The sequence below is a fragment of the Nerophis lumbriciformis genome, linkage group LG17 (genome assembly GCF_033978685.3).
Source record: "Nerophis lumbriciformis linkage group LG17, RoL_Nlum_v2.1, whole genome shotgun sequence".
Taxonomy (NCBI): Eukaryota; Metazoa; Chordata; class Actinopteri; order Syngnathiformes; family Syngnathidae; genus Nerophis; species Nerophis lumbriciformis.
Window position 1 is genome coordinate 13,271,093 of NC_084564.2, and position 17,254 is coordinate 13,288,346.

The following is a 17,254-nucleotide window of genomic DNA, read 5'->3' on the forward strand; positions in this document are numbered from 1 at the left end:
TGGGCAACGTTTGCTGTGATCTGGAACAACATGGCCACAAAAAGTGTTGGGTTAGTTACTGACAACCAGTAACTAGTTACAGTTACTAGTAACTCAGTTACTTAAAGTAATGCGTTACTGTGAAAAGTAACTATTTAGTTACTTATATATATATATATATTATTTTTATTTTTTTATTTTAAGGCCCCCTTTAATGCCCTTTTAGCCTTCATTTCAGTACTGTTATTGCACTGGAGAATAATACAATCTTGATCAACTTGACATGCATTTGCATCACTGAACTCTGCTGAGCAATGTGGTCTACATTCAACACACAAAGACACATTTCAAAGGGCCAATTTGTTTCAGGCCAGAACAAATTGACAAAACTATTTTAAATAGCTGCAACATAACATACATAAGTAACAAACAGCATAATAACAACACAGCTGTAAAGCTGGCTTCACCTAAGGTAGGCACACGTGGCATACACAAAGCCTAACCAGGCAGATTTGAATTGTTGTTTTGGGCAGTAGACGGGATCTTTGATCCAAGACACAACTTACATTTAACTAAAATTTTATTTTCTTTGTGCTCGACAAAAGAAAAGAAGTGAGAATATCTCCATGTTAAGACACTCGACTGTGGCTCCGTTGTTAGTAAACACAGACACGCCTCCCCTCCCCTCCCCACACCCACACCCAGAGCGCGCCTCCGGCTTGTGACACAAGAACATTCAGAAGGACGACACCGCAGCGCTCCAATAAAACACACTCAGATCTTCTGCTTCTAGCCGATACTACATAAAAAATAACGTAAAATAACGCAGTAACGCATCATGTAGTAACGGTAACTGAGTTACTGAATACAGAAAATAACTCGTTAGATTACTAGTTACCGTTGAAACTAACGGCTTACTTTGTAACGCGTTAGTCCCAACACTGGCCACAAACAACTAACTGAAATGCAGCCAATATTACATACTGTGTCATGAGACATGCAAAACTAAATTATACACAAAGAGGATAAAGGTAAAGGATATTAAATGAGCTCAAATATATTTACAAATGAGGCATAATGATGCAATATGTACATACAGCTAGCCTAAATAGCATGTTAGCATTGACTAGCTTGCAGTCATGCAGTGACCAAATATGCCTGATCAGCACTCCAACAAGTCAATAACGTTAACAAAGTGCACCTTTGTGCATTCACGCACAGCATAAAACCTTTGGTGGACAAAATGAGACAAAGAAGGAGTGGAAGATTTGACATGTAAACAAACTGTTGCGTCACAGTCCACACTATGGTGAGTTCAAGAACCGCCAAAATTAGTAAAACAAAACGATGTTCACTAAATACTGTCATCAGAGAAGTATACACAAACATATTAAACAGAGAGCTTTCTAATTGGGAAGGTTTGTGTAAACATACTAAAACAAAAAAGTTGTTTTTCCCAATCTTTTTACATTTTCAATCCTTTTTCAAAAATGCTCCAGGGGGCTACTAGGGCGGCACTAAAGAGCCTAATGAGGCTCGAGACCCGCGGGTTGCTGATCCCCGCATTAGACATAGAAACAATGATGTACTCCTAAATGGTTCACTAGCATCGCACAAGTATTCATTGTACTGCAAAATCATCACATAAGTGTTTATTCAGTACTTGTGCATAACAATTATGAGTACTGCACTGCAAATTTACCACAGGTGTACAAGTATTGCTAATACTGGCCCACCATTGCACGAGTATAGCTTGCAAGGTGCAACTTTGCATTAGTATTATCGAGGGATGTCCGATAATGGCTTTTTGCCGATATCCGGTATTCCGATATTGTCCAACTCTTTAATTACCGATACAGATATCAACCGATACCGATATCAAGCAAAATATACAGTCGTGGAATTAACACATTATTATGCCTAATTTAGACAACCAGTTATGGTGAACATAAGGTACTTTTAAAAAAAATGTATAAAATAAAATAAGATAAGTAAATTAAAAACATTTTTTTGAATAAAAAAGAAAGTAAAACAATATAAAAACAGTTACATAGAAACTAGTAATTAATGAAAATGAGTAAAATTAACTGTTAAAGGTTAGTACTATTAGTGGACCAGCAGCACGCACAATCATGTGTGCTTACGGACTGTATCCCTTGCAGACTGTATTGATATATATTTATATATAATGTAGGAACCAGAATATTAATAACAGAAAGAAACAACCCTTTTGTGTGAATGAGTGTAAATGGGGGAGGAAGGTTTTTAGGGTTGGTGCACTAATTGTAAGTGTATCTTTTGTTTTTTATGTTGATTTAATAAACAAATAAATTAAAAAAAACATACTGATAATAAAAAAAACGATACTGATAATTCCGGATATTACATTTTAACGCATTTATCGGCTGATAACATCGGCAGGCCGATATTATCGGACATCTCTAGTATTGTCATTTCTGTACAACTAATACTGGACTATATCAGCATTGCATGGTGGGTATTTCTAGTACTGATTAAAGTTAAGTTAAAGTACCAATGATTGTCACACACACACACGAGGTGTGGCGAAATTATTCTATCGTGCAAAAAAAAATCCTAGAACTGTACTCCTTTGTTATCAACGCATGAATACTATTTTGTACTGGCATTGCTAAATAATTCCTAATACTATAAACCCGGGGTTCTTAACATTTTGACCTTGGGGCCCAACTTTTCCACTTAAATATTAACACTGAATTTGTGAACTTACTCTTGATTTTAATCGTAATCAATAATCATATCTAACCTTACAGTTTACAACCTTGTCAAATGACATGAAACCATGTGTTAATCACAAAGATAATTTTTTATTTAACACATAAACCTTAGGCTTAGGTAAGGCTGATTAGAAAATTAAATACTCACCAAATGTACTGCATTAGAAGGGACTGACAAGAAATAATTGACCAACAATTGCGCTGTTTTAAAGTAAACTACCTAAATCAAGAATGAATATGTTTCTGAACTAAACAATCAATCAAATTAAATAAATACAGCTTCACCACTTTAATCATAATACGTGGAAGAAGTGTCAAAAGATGGAGCTAACTGTTTTAATGACATTCAGACTTTACTTCAATCAATAATGGAGCAGCATCTCCTCACTAGTGGAACAACATTTCCCGTGAAAAAACGTCCGACCGGTACTCTCTAATAACTCAAGATCCTTGGGTGAATAATGTTAACTCACTACACCGGTATGTTTTAGCACTTTCATGGCGAGTTTATTGACAGATATAAGTAAGAACTTTACGCTACTTTATATTAGAAATTGCAACAGCGGAGGATGAATGTCCCATAACAAGAAGTTAGAGAAAAAGAAGAAGCTTATCGACTACGGCAGTGATTTTCAACCACTGTGCCGCGACACACTAGTGTGCCGTGATATATTGCCTGGTGTGCCGTGGGAAAATATGCAAATTCACCTAATTGGTCCAAAAAATATTTTTTGCAAATCAATAATCATAATAATGTGCCGTTGTCTAGTGCCTGTGCTGTGTAGAGCTTGGTAGGTTAACCATGTAATACTCCATATCAGTTGGTGGCAGCAGGTAGTTCATTGCTTTGTAGAAGTCGGAACGCATCGAGGACGGTTTGTCGTGATCCCAATATGCAGAGCACAGCGGGAGACAGCGTGCAGGTAAAAAGGTATGTAAAGCTTAAACCAAAAATTAACAAAAGGCAAGTCCAGCTAGGAAAATGCACTGAAGCATAGGGATGGCTATGTAAAACAAAAGTAAAACTGAACTTGCTACAAAGTCAACAAAAACAGAATGCTGGACAACAGCAAAAACTTACAGCGTGTGGCGCAAAGACGGCGTCCACAAAGCACATCCCGTACATGACATGACAATCAACAGTGTCCCCACAAAGAAGTATAGCGTTCGCACAACTTAAATAGTCTTGATTGCCAAAACAAAGGAGGTGCGGGCAATAGCACTCAAAGGAAGGTGTGAAGCTGCTACAGGAGAACACCAACAAAACAGGAAGGGTCACCAAAATAACAGCGCAAGACAGGAACTAAAGCAATACACACAGGAAACAACAACAAACTCAAAATAAGGCACGACAACCGGGTGGAGTTTGATTTTTTAACCTTTTCTGCTGGTGGTGTGCCTCCGTAATTTTTTTATGAAAAAAATGTGCCTTGGCTCAAAAAAGGTTGAAAAACACTGGACTACGGTGTAAACACGGACTACAAAGTCGTTGTGGCTTGTGCAGCCCTTTGAGACACTTGTGATTTAGGGCTATATAAATAAACATTGATTGATTGATTGATGATTGATACAAAGGCGGACGCGCGCAATTTTTCAGGACTTATGCAGATCCCAAATACAGATCAGCAGGTACCAGAAGGTAAGAAAAGTTGCTTTTGCATAATATTGTGAAACAAAACACCAGATAATATTACCTTATACACACACCATAATAATACTCGAATGTTGAAGCACAGTACAATCCATCAATTGGTGTGGCTTCTTAGCTTACCAAAGTCGTACTAAAACATTTTGATAGATTTTTGAGCGCCGTGTATAATGTTCTATATTTTCAATGGAACATATAAAATGTTGGTGTTGTTTACTTGGGTCATATAGCAGTCTACATGTATCTCTTGTGTGTGACTGCCATCTACTGGTCACCATGTACCAAATAAAATAGCTTCGAGGTCGGTAAGCAAAACCAGAAGTATTCCGTACATTAGGCGCACCGGGTTATAAGGCGCACTGTCGAGTTTTGAGGAATAAAAAATTATTTTAAGTGCGCTTTATAGTCCGGAAAATACGGTACTAGTTGTGTGTTGTAGTGGTTTGTTGTTCATAATCCCATAATAATAATCTCAGAATTGAGTGTTTTCTTTTCTTCTTTTTTTTCCACACTGCGTGATCTTAAAATATAACAATTTTCTTGATTCCTTTCAGTGTATCCTAAAGCTAGAAAGTTGCCATTTGAAATGACTATAGATATATACTATATATCTGTTATCTGCTTTTTTACTACAAAATAAAACAAATGAATGAACATTCTCCAAGTCTGATGATTTTATATTTTCCAGGGGTTGTACTCATACTTTACTGGTATTACACAAATATTCCTAGCACTGGAGTACAAACACACAAGACTACAACTGCTCTATACCGCAATCACACAGGGGTGTGTCTTGAACTGTACCACCCTGACACAAGTATTCCTTGTACTGTACTACAACTTTATGGAATGATACTACTGCCACTGTAATATACAAAACCCAAAACCAGTGAAGTTGGCACGTTGTGTAAGTCGTAAATAAAAACAAAATACAATGATTTTCAAATCATTTTCAACTTATACCCAATTGAATACACGGCAAAGACAAGATACTTAACGTTCGAACTGAAAAACTGTTATTTATTGCGAATATTAGCTCATTTGGAATTTGATGCCTGCAACATGTTTCAAAAAAGCTGGCACAAGTGGCAAAAAAGACTGAGAAGGTTGAGGAATGCTCATCAAACACTTTTTTGGAACATCACACAGGTGAACAGGCTAATTGGGAACAGGTGGGTGCCATGATTGGGTATAAGAGCAGCTTCCATGAAATGCTCAGTCATTCACAAACAAGGATGGGGCGAGGGTCATCACTTGGTCAACAATTGAAGCGTAAAATACCACAACGAAGACCCCCAGACTGTTGAACAACTTAAGCTGTACATCAAGCAAGAATGGGAAAGAATTCCACCCGAAAAGCTTCAGAAATTGGTCTCCTCAGTTCCCAGTGTTGTTAAAAGGAAAGGCCATGTAACACAGTGGTAAAAATGCCCCTGTGCCAAATTGTTTGCAATGTGTTGCTGCCATTAAATTCTAGGTTTATGATTATTTGCACACACAAAAAAAAGAAGTTTCTCAGTTAACATTAAATATCTTGTCTTTGCAGTCTATTCAATTGAATATACCGCATTGTTTGGAGTATAAGTCGCACCGGAGTATAAGTCGCATCTGCCGAAAATGCATAATAAAGAAGGAAAAAAACATATATAAGTCGCACTGGAGTATAAGTCGCATTTTTTGGGGAAATGTATTTGATAAAAACCCAACACCAAGAACAGACATTTGAAAGGCAATTTAAAATAAATAAAGAATAGTGAACAACAGGCTGAATAAGTGTACGTTATATAACTGAGAACGTGCCTGGTATGTAAACGTAACATATTATGGTAAGAGTCATTCAAATAACTATAACATATAAAACATGCTATACGTTTACCAAACAATCTGTCACTCCTAATCGATAAATCCCATGAAATCTTATACGTCTAGTCCAGGGGTCGGCAACCCGCGGCTCCGGAGCCGCAGGTTGCATACTTGCCGACCCCCCCGATTTTCCTGGGAGACTTCCGGATGTCAGTGCCTCTCGCAGAAAACTCCCGAGATTAATATTCTCCGATTTTCACCCTTACTATAATAATAAGGGCGTGCCATGATGGTACAGCATAAAGCGCCCTGTACAATCTGTATTAACAGCGTGCCAGCCCAGACTCTAATTATATGCATCTTCTGCTTGCACACGTAAGTGACAGCAACGCATACTTGGTCAACAGCCACACAGGTTACACTGACGGTGGCCATATAAAACAACTTTAACACTCTTACTAATAATGCGCCACACTTTGAACCAAAACCAAACAAGAATGACAAACACATTTCGGGAGAACATCTGCACCTTAAAATAACATAAACACAACAGAACAAATACCCAGAATCCCATGCAGCCCTGACTCTTCCGGGCTACATTATACACCCCTGCTACCACCAAACCCCGCACCCACCCCAACCCTGCTCCCTCACACATCACCCCCCCCCTTCTCTGTGTGTCGGTTGAGGTGGGCGGGGTTTGGTAGCGGGGGTATATAATGTAGCCCGGAAGAGTTAGGGCTGCATGGGATTCTGGGTATTTGTTCTGTTGTGTTTATGTTGTGTTACGGTGCAGATGTTCTCCCGAAATGTGTTTGTCATTCTTGTTTGGTGTGGGTTCACAGTGTGGCGCATTATTAGTAAGAGTGTTGAAGTCTTTTATACCGCCACCGTCAGTGTAACCTGTGTGGTTGTTGACCAAGTATGCCTTGCTGTCACTTACGTAGGCAAGCAGAAGCCCCATACAACGTGTGGCTGGGCCGGCACGCTGGTTGTAGTGGGTGCTAAATGCTGTACCATCACGGCACGTCCGAGAGAATAGTTACCCTGAAATTGGTAGTCTGCCAGAAAAATCGGGAGGGTTGACAAGTATGATGCTGTCAAGCACCATTCATATAAAACCCGCGGGCCGCACTTACATTCAAATTTCATATTAAGGTGTGGGCCGCGTGTCTGAGACCCTTGGTTTATACATTGCACAAAGCAAAAAAAAACTTTGTATGCAGTGTTATTTCATTTTAAATTCCAAAAGATTTTTGTGGCTCCCATTGTTTTCTTTAATTTGTGAAACTGGTCAAAATGGCTCTTTGACTGGTAAAGGTTGCCGACCCCTGGTCTAGTCTCTTACGTGAATGAGATAAATAATATTATTTGATATTTTACGGTAATGTGTTAATAATTTCACACATAAGTCACTCCTGAGTATAAGTCGCACCCCCGGCCAAACTATGAAAAAAACTGCGACTTATAGTCCGAAAAATACGGTAAGTTGAAAAGGATTTGCTAATCATTGTATTCTGTTTTGATTTACGATTTACACAGCGTGCCAACTTCACTGGTTTTGGGTTTTGTTGTATTACTCCTGTGTCACATTCTACTGCACAGCAAAAGCATGCAGTGTTTGTCTACTATTTGAACTGTGCATAGTGAGCAACGTAACCCCTCCTCTTTGAGGGTCTTCAGCAGACGTAAAGTGAAACCACGCACATTCGCCATCCAAGTCATTTGCTTCCTTCTTTTTTTCTTTTTTTTTTGATGCGGTCACGTCCAATCTGTGGCCATCCTGACAGCCGAATGAAAGGCCTGTCCGTGCTGGCAGATCATTTGGCTGACAGGTGGCAAACAATTAGACACGGCCAAACGGGGGCCGGGATCGGGACGAGCGGTGGGTGCACAAAGTCGCACGCCCGGCCGGGGACGGTTTGTGTGAAAGCATTTCAAAAATGATACTCTTGGCTGTAGAAACTCATTTCAGGCTGCCACGTCCCATTAGGACGGTGAGCTGTGAGGTCGACAGGGCCGGCCGCCGCGTGGCGTGAGGCCGCGTCTGTTTAATCTGTCATCAACACCCTGGAGACCCTCCCCTCCCCTCCGCCCTCCATCTCCTTTTCACATACTCTCCCCTATTCATCAGGCTCACCTCAGCGGCTGCATATATTAGAAGGTGAGCTTCACCCCTCAACCCCCCATTGTTGCCGCTAGCTCATCTGCAGGAGAGTACTTTTGATTGCACTCCATTGACCTGAATTTCTTCCAGGATATTAATCAAGCATACGTGGAAAAGATCGAGCCATGTCTTTGAAATGTGCATAAAGAGCTTAGCCTTTCATGGACCACTTCAAAGGGCCCCTATTGTGCAAAATTGACTTATGATTGCTGTTACAACAGCGACGTGGTCCCTGGAGCATGAGCACCATACGTGGGAAGAATCTTCTACAAACAGTTTAAATCCTCCTCCTTAATGCAGTGGTCCCCAACCACTGGGCCGTGACAAGATAAAAATTAAAAATAAAAATAAATTGTATTTTTATTTTTATTAAATCAACATAAAAAACACAATATATACATTATATATAAATATAGATCAATACAGTCTGCAGGGATACACTCTGTATGCACACATGCTTTAAAAAAAAAACAACAACAAAAAAAAAAACATGCACCTCCTCCGGTCCGTGGGACAAATTTTCAATCGTTGACCGGTCCACAGCTACAAAAAAGTTGGGGACCACTGCCTTAAATATATCTGTATATATATTATTCTGTACACATATGTATATATTCGTATATATGTTAGATTTTTTAATCGCTATATTAGTCTATTTATACCTGCATTGTCCTTTCCATCCTTACACTTTCCATCATTGTAACTGAGCTACTGTGTTGAACAATTTCCCCTGTGGATCATTAAAGTTTGTCTAAGTCTAAGTCTTAAAGGGGAACATTATCACCAGACCTATGTAAGCGTCAATATATACCTTGATGTTGCAGAAAAAAAGACCATATATTTTTTTAACCGATTTCCGAACTCTAAATGGGTGAATTTTGGCGAATTAAATATTCGCTCTCGGAGCGATGACGTCACGACGTGACGTCGCATCGGGAAGCAATCCGCCATTTTCTTAAACACCGGGTCAAAACAGCTCTGTTATTTTCCGTTTTTTCGACTGTTTTCCGTACCTTGGAGACATCATGCCTCGTCGGTGTGTTGTCGGAGGGTGTAACAACACGAACAGGGACGGATTCAAGTTGCACCAGTGGCCCAAAGATGCGAAAGTGGCAAGAAATTGGACGTTTGTTCCGCACACTTTACCGACGAAAGCTATGCTACGACAGAGATGGCAAGAATGTGTGGATATCCTGCGACACTCAAAGCAGATGCATTTCCAACGATAAAGTCACAGAAATCTGCCGCCAGACCCCCATTGAATCTGCCGGAGTGTGTGAGCAATTCAGGGACAAAGGCCCTCGCTAGCACGGCAAGCAATGGCGGCAGTTTGTTCCCGCAGACGAGCGAGCTAAACCCCCTGGATGTCTTGGCTCACACCGTCCCAAGATCATCAAGAGAAGAATATCGACCCTAGCTACCCTGGCCTGCTGACATGAGGGTATGTCTACAGAATATATTAATTGATGAAAATTGGGCTGTTGCCAAACGTATTTCATATGCTGTAAACCTAGTTCATAGTTGTTAGTTTCCTTTAATGCCAAACAAACACATACCAATCGTTGGTTAGAAGGCGATCGCCAAATTCGTCCTCGCTTTCTCCCGTGTCGCTGGCTGTCGTGTCGTTTTCGTCGGTTTCGCTTGCATACGGTTCAAACCGATATGGCTCAATAGCTTCAGTTTCTTCTTCAATTTCGTTTTCGCTACCTGCCTCCACACTACAACCATCCGTTTCAATACATTCGTAATCTGTTGAATCGCTTAAGCCGCTGAAATCCGAGTCTGAATCCGAGCTAATGTCGCTATAGCTTGCTGTTCTTTCCGCCATGTTTGTTTGTGTTGGCTTCACTATGTGACGTCACAGGAAAATGGACGGGTGGTTAAAATCAGGCACTTTGAAGCTTTTTTTTAGGGATATTGCGTGATCGGTAAAATTTTGAAATAAACTTTGAAAAATAAAATAAGCCACTGGGAACTGATTATTAATGGTTTTAACAATTCTGAAATTGTGATAATGTTCCCCTTTAATGGACACGATGTGTCCGTTACAGCTTTGTAAAACATGAAAAAAAAACAACAAAAAAAACTGGCTTCACTACACATCTTCAAATAAACCTCGTCAGCTGCAGACGTGGGAGCTTTGGACCATTTTGTTTTTCTTCAGCAAGCTGTTAAAATGCGGGTGTAATGTTAGCATGTAGGGCACATAGTTATGCTAGTGTTGCTAATGTTACGTTGTTGTACGGGATATTTGGAATTTATTACTGTACATACAGCATTTTTGTGCCCGGCGGCACATCCATTATGGGCGGGCTGCTCGATGTTCCGTTCCAGCTCATTCCGTGACTACTGTGCTACATTGTGTAATTCATAGTGGGGGGAATGAGACTAGCTGTTTAGTACAAACTGTGGGCCATTGATAATGTAGTAGTTAATACAGCACAGGGGTGTAGATAACTGACAATATAACCTGGTCCCTACACACCGGCGCTCTTGTAAAAAGAGCTCAGCAGCGCATGCACTTTTTGTGTCGGATGAAAAGAGCACAGCTCCCTCCCCCCATTCTCACCACGTTCTACAGAGAGCCTACTGACCAACAGCATCTCTGTCTGCAGTGCCTCAGACTGGAAGTCTCTCCAGAGAGTGGTGAGGACTCCTCTTCCTCCTATCCAGGAGATCGCAAAAAGCCGCTGCCTGACCAGGGCTCAGAAAATCTGCAAAGACTCCTCCCACCCCCACCAAGGACTGTTTTCACTGCTGCACTCTTGAAAGAGGTTCCGCAGCCTCCGAAGCAGAACCTCTAGGTTCTGTAACAGCTTATTCCCTCAGGCTGTAAGGCTCTTGAACGCACCATGATTAAATTATCCCCTCAACTCCCCCCAAAATGGATTAACTCGCTGGAATAAAAAAGACAATATAACAAAGATCCATAAACGTGGACGCATGTGAAAAAGTGCAATATATTTATCTGTACAGTAACCTCAATCATTGGTATGTATTCATCTACAAAACCATTCTGGGTATCACTCCATCTTATCTGTCTTGTCTTTTAACAAAGAAACAAGGAAGTCACAATCTTCGTTCAATGAATGTTCTGCAATTAGTCGTCCCCAAAGTAAGAACTGAACTGGGCAAGAAAGCATTTAGGTTTTCAGCACCGAAGGCTTGGAATAACCTACAATCGAACATTAAACTTCAAACCCTAGTTACGTTGAATGAGTTTAAAGCTTCTGGGAAAGGATTACAGTCTACCTTGTCTGTATGCACGTGTCATGTGAGCAAGTTTTAATGTTGTAAATGTGATGTTTTATGTATTTGTTTACTGTTTTTAATGTAACCTTGCTGTTGCCCTCTTGGCCAGGTCTCCCTTGGAAAAGAGATCTTTGATCTCATTGGGATTTTACCTGGTTAAATAAAGGCTAATAAATAAATAAATAAATAACCAATTTATTTATTTATATATGCACCTTATTGCTTTTTTATCCTGCACTACCATGAGCTTATGTAACGAAATGTTGTTCTTATTTGTACTGTTAAGTTCAAATTTGAATGACAATAAAAAAGGAAGTCTAAGTCTAAGTATAAGCTGCGTGTGTCGAGACAACAAGACCCTGAACAGGATAAGTTGTATAGAAAAATATATGAGTCTGTTTTTCTGCACCACGTACCTGTCAAAGGAGTGGAACTGCATGGGCAGAACGGTCTGGGCCTTGGCGGCAGAGTCCGGGCAGGACAGCGGCTCAAGACCGGCCTCCACGCCCTCCACAGGCGCCGCCACCAGGCTCTTCAGAATCTCCTTAACGTTGAGCCCCTTGTTAACGGGCTGGGCGGAGGAGGGCGGCGGATGTTTTATCACCTCCACGGCGGGCTGCTCGGACAGACCCTGCAGGGACTTCTTCTCCAAGGCTGAGAGGAGCTCACTCACCGCGCCGTCTGGGCCGTAACCCGCGACGGATCCATTAACGACGCGGACGACCTGCTCCGCCGCGATATTCGAGTCGGCTTGGCGGAGGAACGGCTCCTCCGGTGGTGAAGAGTGGTCACTTCTGTTGGTAAAGGTCTGTGGTGGTTCTGCAGGAGACAACCACACAGGACCATTGAACACTGAAAACAAACTAAATGAGCATTGATATTTCACAACATAATACTGATTACGTTATGCACTAATGGAGACTTTAGTACCATTAAGCCTCCATGATGAGGTCAGCGGGGCCGGATTTAGCCTACCAGTTTCGCAGACAGTCGTTTGCTGCGCTCGGTCGGGAAAATTCCCCCATTTTCTGGTGAAATGTATGAAAGTGTCAGTGAGCCTCTCCTTTCTTCCAGCAACCTCTATGATCCCATTCTCCTCTGGCAGATTGCTTGCCTAATGGCCGCTGACAGATGACGCTGAAAATAACCAGGCAGGCATCCACCGCCACACACCCCAAAACACTCGCTGGCCTTCCTCTTGCTCGTCTTCCTCCTGCTCATCATTCAGTGTGTCCTTTATGTCACATTTTTGCACATTTCTGTATGGTTCGACTATACAAAGTATGATAAACCGGAGAGGCCGGGTTGTAGATGACCACGATGTATCCTAGCTCAGTGGTCCCCAAGCACCAGTCCGGGGGCCGGTACCGGTCCGTGACACATTTGCTGCAGGGCCGCACAGAAACATTTATTAATTTATAAACTACCGCATTTTCTCCAACTTGTCTTTTGCTCATACTTGCCAACCCTCCCGGATTTTCTGGGAGACTCCCGAAATTCAGCGCCTCTCCCGAAAACCTCCCGGGACAAATTTCCCCCCGAAAATCTCCCGAAATTCAGGCCGAGCTGGAGGCCACGCCCCCTCCAGCTCCATGCGGACCTGAGTCCGCTTTCCCACAATATAAACAACGTCTACAGTAAAGCAGTTTGTCTGCCGTAAACAGCAATGTTGTGACACTCTTAAACAGGACAATACTGCTATCTAGTGCATTTGATGAAAGCACTTTTGTGCGTGCCCACAGCAATGCATCATCAGAGAGGGTGTTCAGCATGGTTAGAAAGATATAGAACATGACAGAGAATAGAACAAGGATGGACAATTCAACCCTTAACTCAACAATGAGTAGATGAGTGTTATGTGTGTGTATATGTGTAAATAAATGAACACTGAAATTCAAGTATTTCTTTTATATATATATATATATATATATATATATATATATATATATATATATATATAATAAAATAAATATATATTTATTGCTAGAATTCACTGAAAGTCAATTATTTCTTATATATATATATATATATATATATATATATATATATATATGAACGGCATGGCGCAGTGGGAGAGTGGGAGAGTGGCCGTGCGCAACCCAAGGGTCCCTGGTTCAATCCCCACCTAGTACCAACCTCGTCATGTCCGTTGTGTCCTGAGCAAGACACTTCACCCTTGCTCCTGATGGGTGCTGGTTAGCGCCTTGCATGGCAGCTCCCTCCATCAGTGTGTGAATGTGTGTGTGAATGGGTAAATGTGGAAGTAGTGTCAAAGCGCTTTGAGTACCTTGAAGGTAGAAAAGTGCTATACTAGTACAAACCATTTATCATTATCATTTATTATGAAATACTTGACTTGGTGAATTCTAGTTGTAAATATACTCCTCCCCTCTTAACCACGCCCCCACCTCCCGAAATTGGAGGTCTCAAGGTTGGCAAGTATGCTTTTGCTTGTCCCACTAAACCAGGGGTCGGCAACCCGCGGCTCTAGAGCCGCATGCGGCTCTTTAGCGCCGCCCTAGTGGCTCTCTGGAGCTTTTTCAAAAATGTATAAAAAATGGAAAAAGATGAGGGGAAAAAAATTTATTTTTTGTTTTAATATGGTTTCTGTAGGAGGACAAACATGACACAAACCTCCCTAATTTGGGACTTGAGTGACATATTTAGCCTTGGTGGATATCTCCATATATGGCAGTATTTCTCACATATTTTCAATTTTGTGACTTTCTCACTGATTTTCAATTAATAATTAACTTAGAATTTCATGGCTGCAACACGTGCTAAAGTAGTTGGGAAAGGGGATGTTCACCACTGTGTTACATGGCCTTTCCTTTTAACAACACTCGGTAAACGTTTGGGAACTGAGGAGATACATTTTTTAAGCTTCTCAAGTGGAATTCTTTCCCATTCTTGCTTGATGTACAGCTTAAGTTGTTCAACAGTCCAGGGGTCTCCGTTGTGGTATTTTAGGCTTCATAATGCGCCACACATTTTCAATGGGAGACAGGTCTGGACTACAGGGAGGCCAGTCTAGTACCCGCACTCTTTTACTATGAAGCCATGTTGATGTAACACGTGGCTTGGCATTGTCTTGCTGAAATAAGCAGGGGCGTCCATGGTAACGTTGCTTGGAAGGCAACATATGTTGCTCCAAAACCTGTATGTACCTTTCAGCATTAATGGCCCCTTCACAGATGTGTAAGTTACCCATGTCTTGGGCACTAATACACCCCCATACCATCACAGATGCTGGCTTTTCAACTTTGCGCCTTTAACAATCCGGATGGTTCTTTTCCTCTTTGGTCCGGAGGACACGACGTCCACAGTTTCCAAAAACAATTTGAAATGTGGACTCGTCAGACCACAGAACACTTTTCCACTTTGTATCAGTCCACCTTAGATGAGCTCAGGCCCAGCGAAGCCGACGGCGTTTCTGGGTGTTGTTGATAAACGCTTTTTGCCTTGCATAGGAGAGTTTTAACTTGCACTTACAGATGTAGCGACCAACTGTTGTTACTTACAGTGGGTTTCTGAAGTGTTCCTGAGCCCATGTGTTGATATCCTTTACACACTGATGTCGCTTGTTGATGCAGTACAGCCTGAGGGATCGAAGGTCACGGGCTTAGCTGCTTACGTGCAGTGATTTCTCCAGATTCTCTGAACCCTTTGATGATATTACGGACCGTAGATGGTGAAATCCCTCAATTCCTTGCAATAGCTGGTTGAGAAAGGTTTTTCTTAAACTGTTCAACAATTGGCTCGCGCATTTGTTGACAAAGTGGTGACCTTCGCCCCATCCTTGTTTGTGAATGACTGAGCGTTTCATGGAATCTACTTTTATACCCAATCATGGCACCCACCTGTTCCCAATTTGCCTGTTCACCTGTAGGATGTTCCAAATAAGTGTTTGATGAGCATTCCTCAACTTTATCAGTATTTATTGCCACCTTTCCCAACTTCTTTGTCACGTGTTGCTGGCATCAAATTCTAAAGTTAATGATTATTTGCAAAATAAAAAATGTTTTATCAGTTTGAACATCAAATATGTTGTCTTTGTAGCATATTCAACTGAATATGGGTTGAAAATGATTTGCAAATCGTTGTATTCCGTTTATATTTACATCTAACACAATTTCCCAACTCTAATGGAAACGGGGTTTGTACATATTGCATCATTATGCCTAATTTGCCTAAATGACCTTTTTTGAGGTCATTTAGTTTCCTTTAAGTCATCTCAATTCAATGTATATCTCATGACACACTATCTGTATGTAATATGGCTTTTAATTTGTTGCGGCTCCAGACATATTTGTTTTTGTATTTTTGGTCCAATATGGCTCTTTCAACATTTTGGGTTGCCGACCCCTGCACTAAACACACAAATAAGCTTGTTTATTATCTATTACCTGACCGCTTCATTAGCTACCTCTCTTTGTTTACAATGTATTTTTTCTGCTGGATCTACTCTGTTTTATGCTGCCCTTTTTTTTTTTTTTGCTGTAGCTGTTACATATACTGTAATATTGTACATGGTAATTGGGATTTGTTATACATTGTATATATTATATAAAAATATAATATAATAATATATCAGTATATATTATATACTGTATATATAATATGTAAATATTACATATATGTTACATTTTATATTGCTACTATGGTACATTTTTTGTCTACTTAATACCTGCATTATTCTTTCCATCCTTTGTAACTGAGCTACTATGTGGAACAATTTCCCTTGTGGATCAATAAAGTTTGTCTAAGTTTATAGATGTATACTATAACTCCTGATAGAAAGTGACCAGTTGTTAAATATAGTACATTAATGCACATTAATGAACATATAAAATGTTAATGTGCCAGATGGTAGCCAAAGGCTGATTTCCATCTGCAGGGTCATTGTATATAGCAAGGGTTCTTAACCTGTTTGACCTAAACTTACTCTTGATTTTGATTATATTCAATATGTAAAATAAAATATCTAACCTACTTAAAGTTTACTACCTTGTCAAATGTTATAAAAGCATGTGTGGATGGATGGATGGATGGAGGGTGTTAATCACAAAGATTATTATTAACTTAACAAATTAACCTTAGGCTTAGGTCCGGCTGATTAGAAAAATAAGTACTAACCAAATAAACAATATGTATTATGTTGTGCAAAAATAAATCAACTAAATTAATAATAAATATGTTTGAACTAAACTGGCAAAAAAATTAAAGTGCAAATGAAAATACAGCGTCACCACTTTAGTCATAATTTTGGCACTTAAGAAATGTCTCTCTGACATTGGCGACTGACTTATTCTGTTTGTTTTATATTGTCATTACTGCCACAAGTGGTAGAAAAGTGTATTACAACTAAGTACCTATGCGGACCAGAACTGAAAAAACTGATATAATTACATTTTAGGGGGCGCTCGCGGCCCAACACTGGGCCCCGGCTCTATGGTTAAGAAACACTGGTATATAGTATATGCCATCAACGTGCCGGGGACCATCTCTTCGCAAAACACACCCAGGGCTCCCACTACTTCAGCGCTATGGTGAGTTGATTTTTCATGCTCATTTTTTTCCCTGTTTTTTCTGCCACACGTGAAAAGCCGGTCTGTGGAAATAATACGACATTTTAGCAACACATTTTTT

General features: G+C 40.5%; 1 protein-coding gene across 3 annotated transcripts in view; it reads right to left on the reverse strand.

Moving 5' to 3' along the window:
- Positions 1-17,254, reverse strand: part of LOC133614516 (neurobeachin-like) — a 726,573-nt gene that overhangs the window by 438,446 nt on the left and 270,873 nt on the right. For all 3 annotated transcript variants that reach the window (XM_061972518.1, XM_061972517.1, XM_061972519.1), the window contains one exon: positions 12,022-12,424. In XM_061972518.1, coding sequence (XP_061828502.1) covers positions 12,022-12,424 — 403 coding nt within the window. The remainder of the gene's footprint in view (positions 1-12,021; positions 12,425-17,254) is intronic.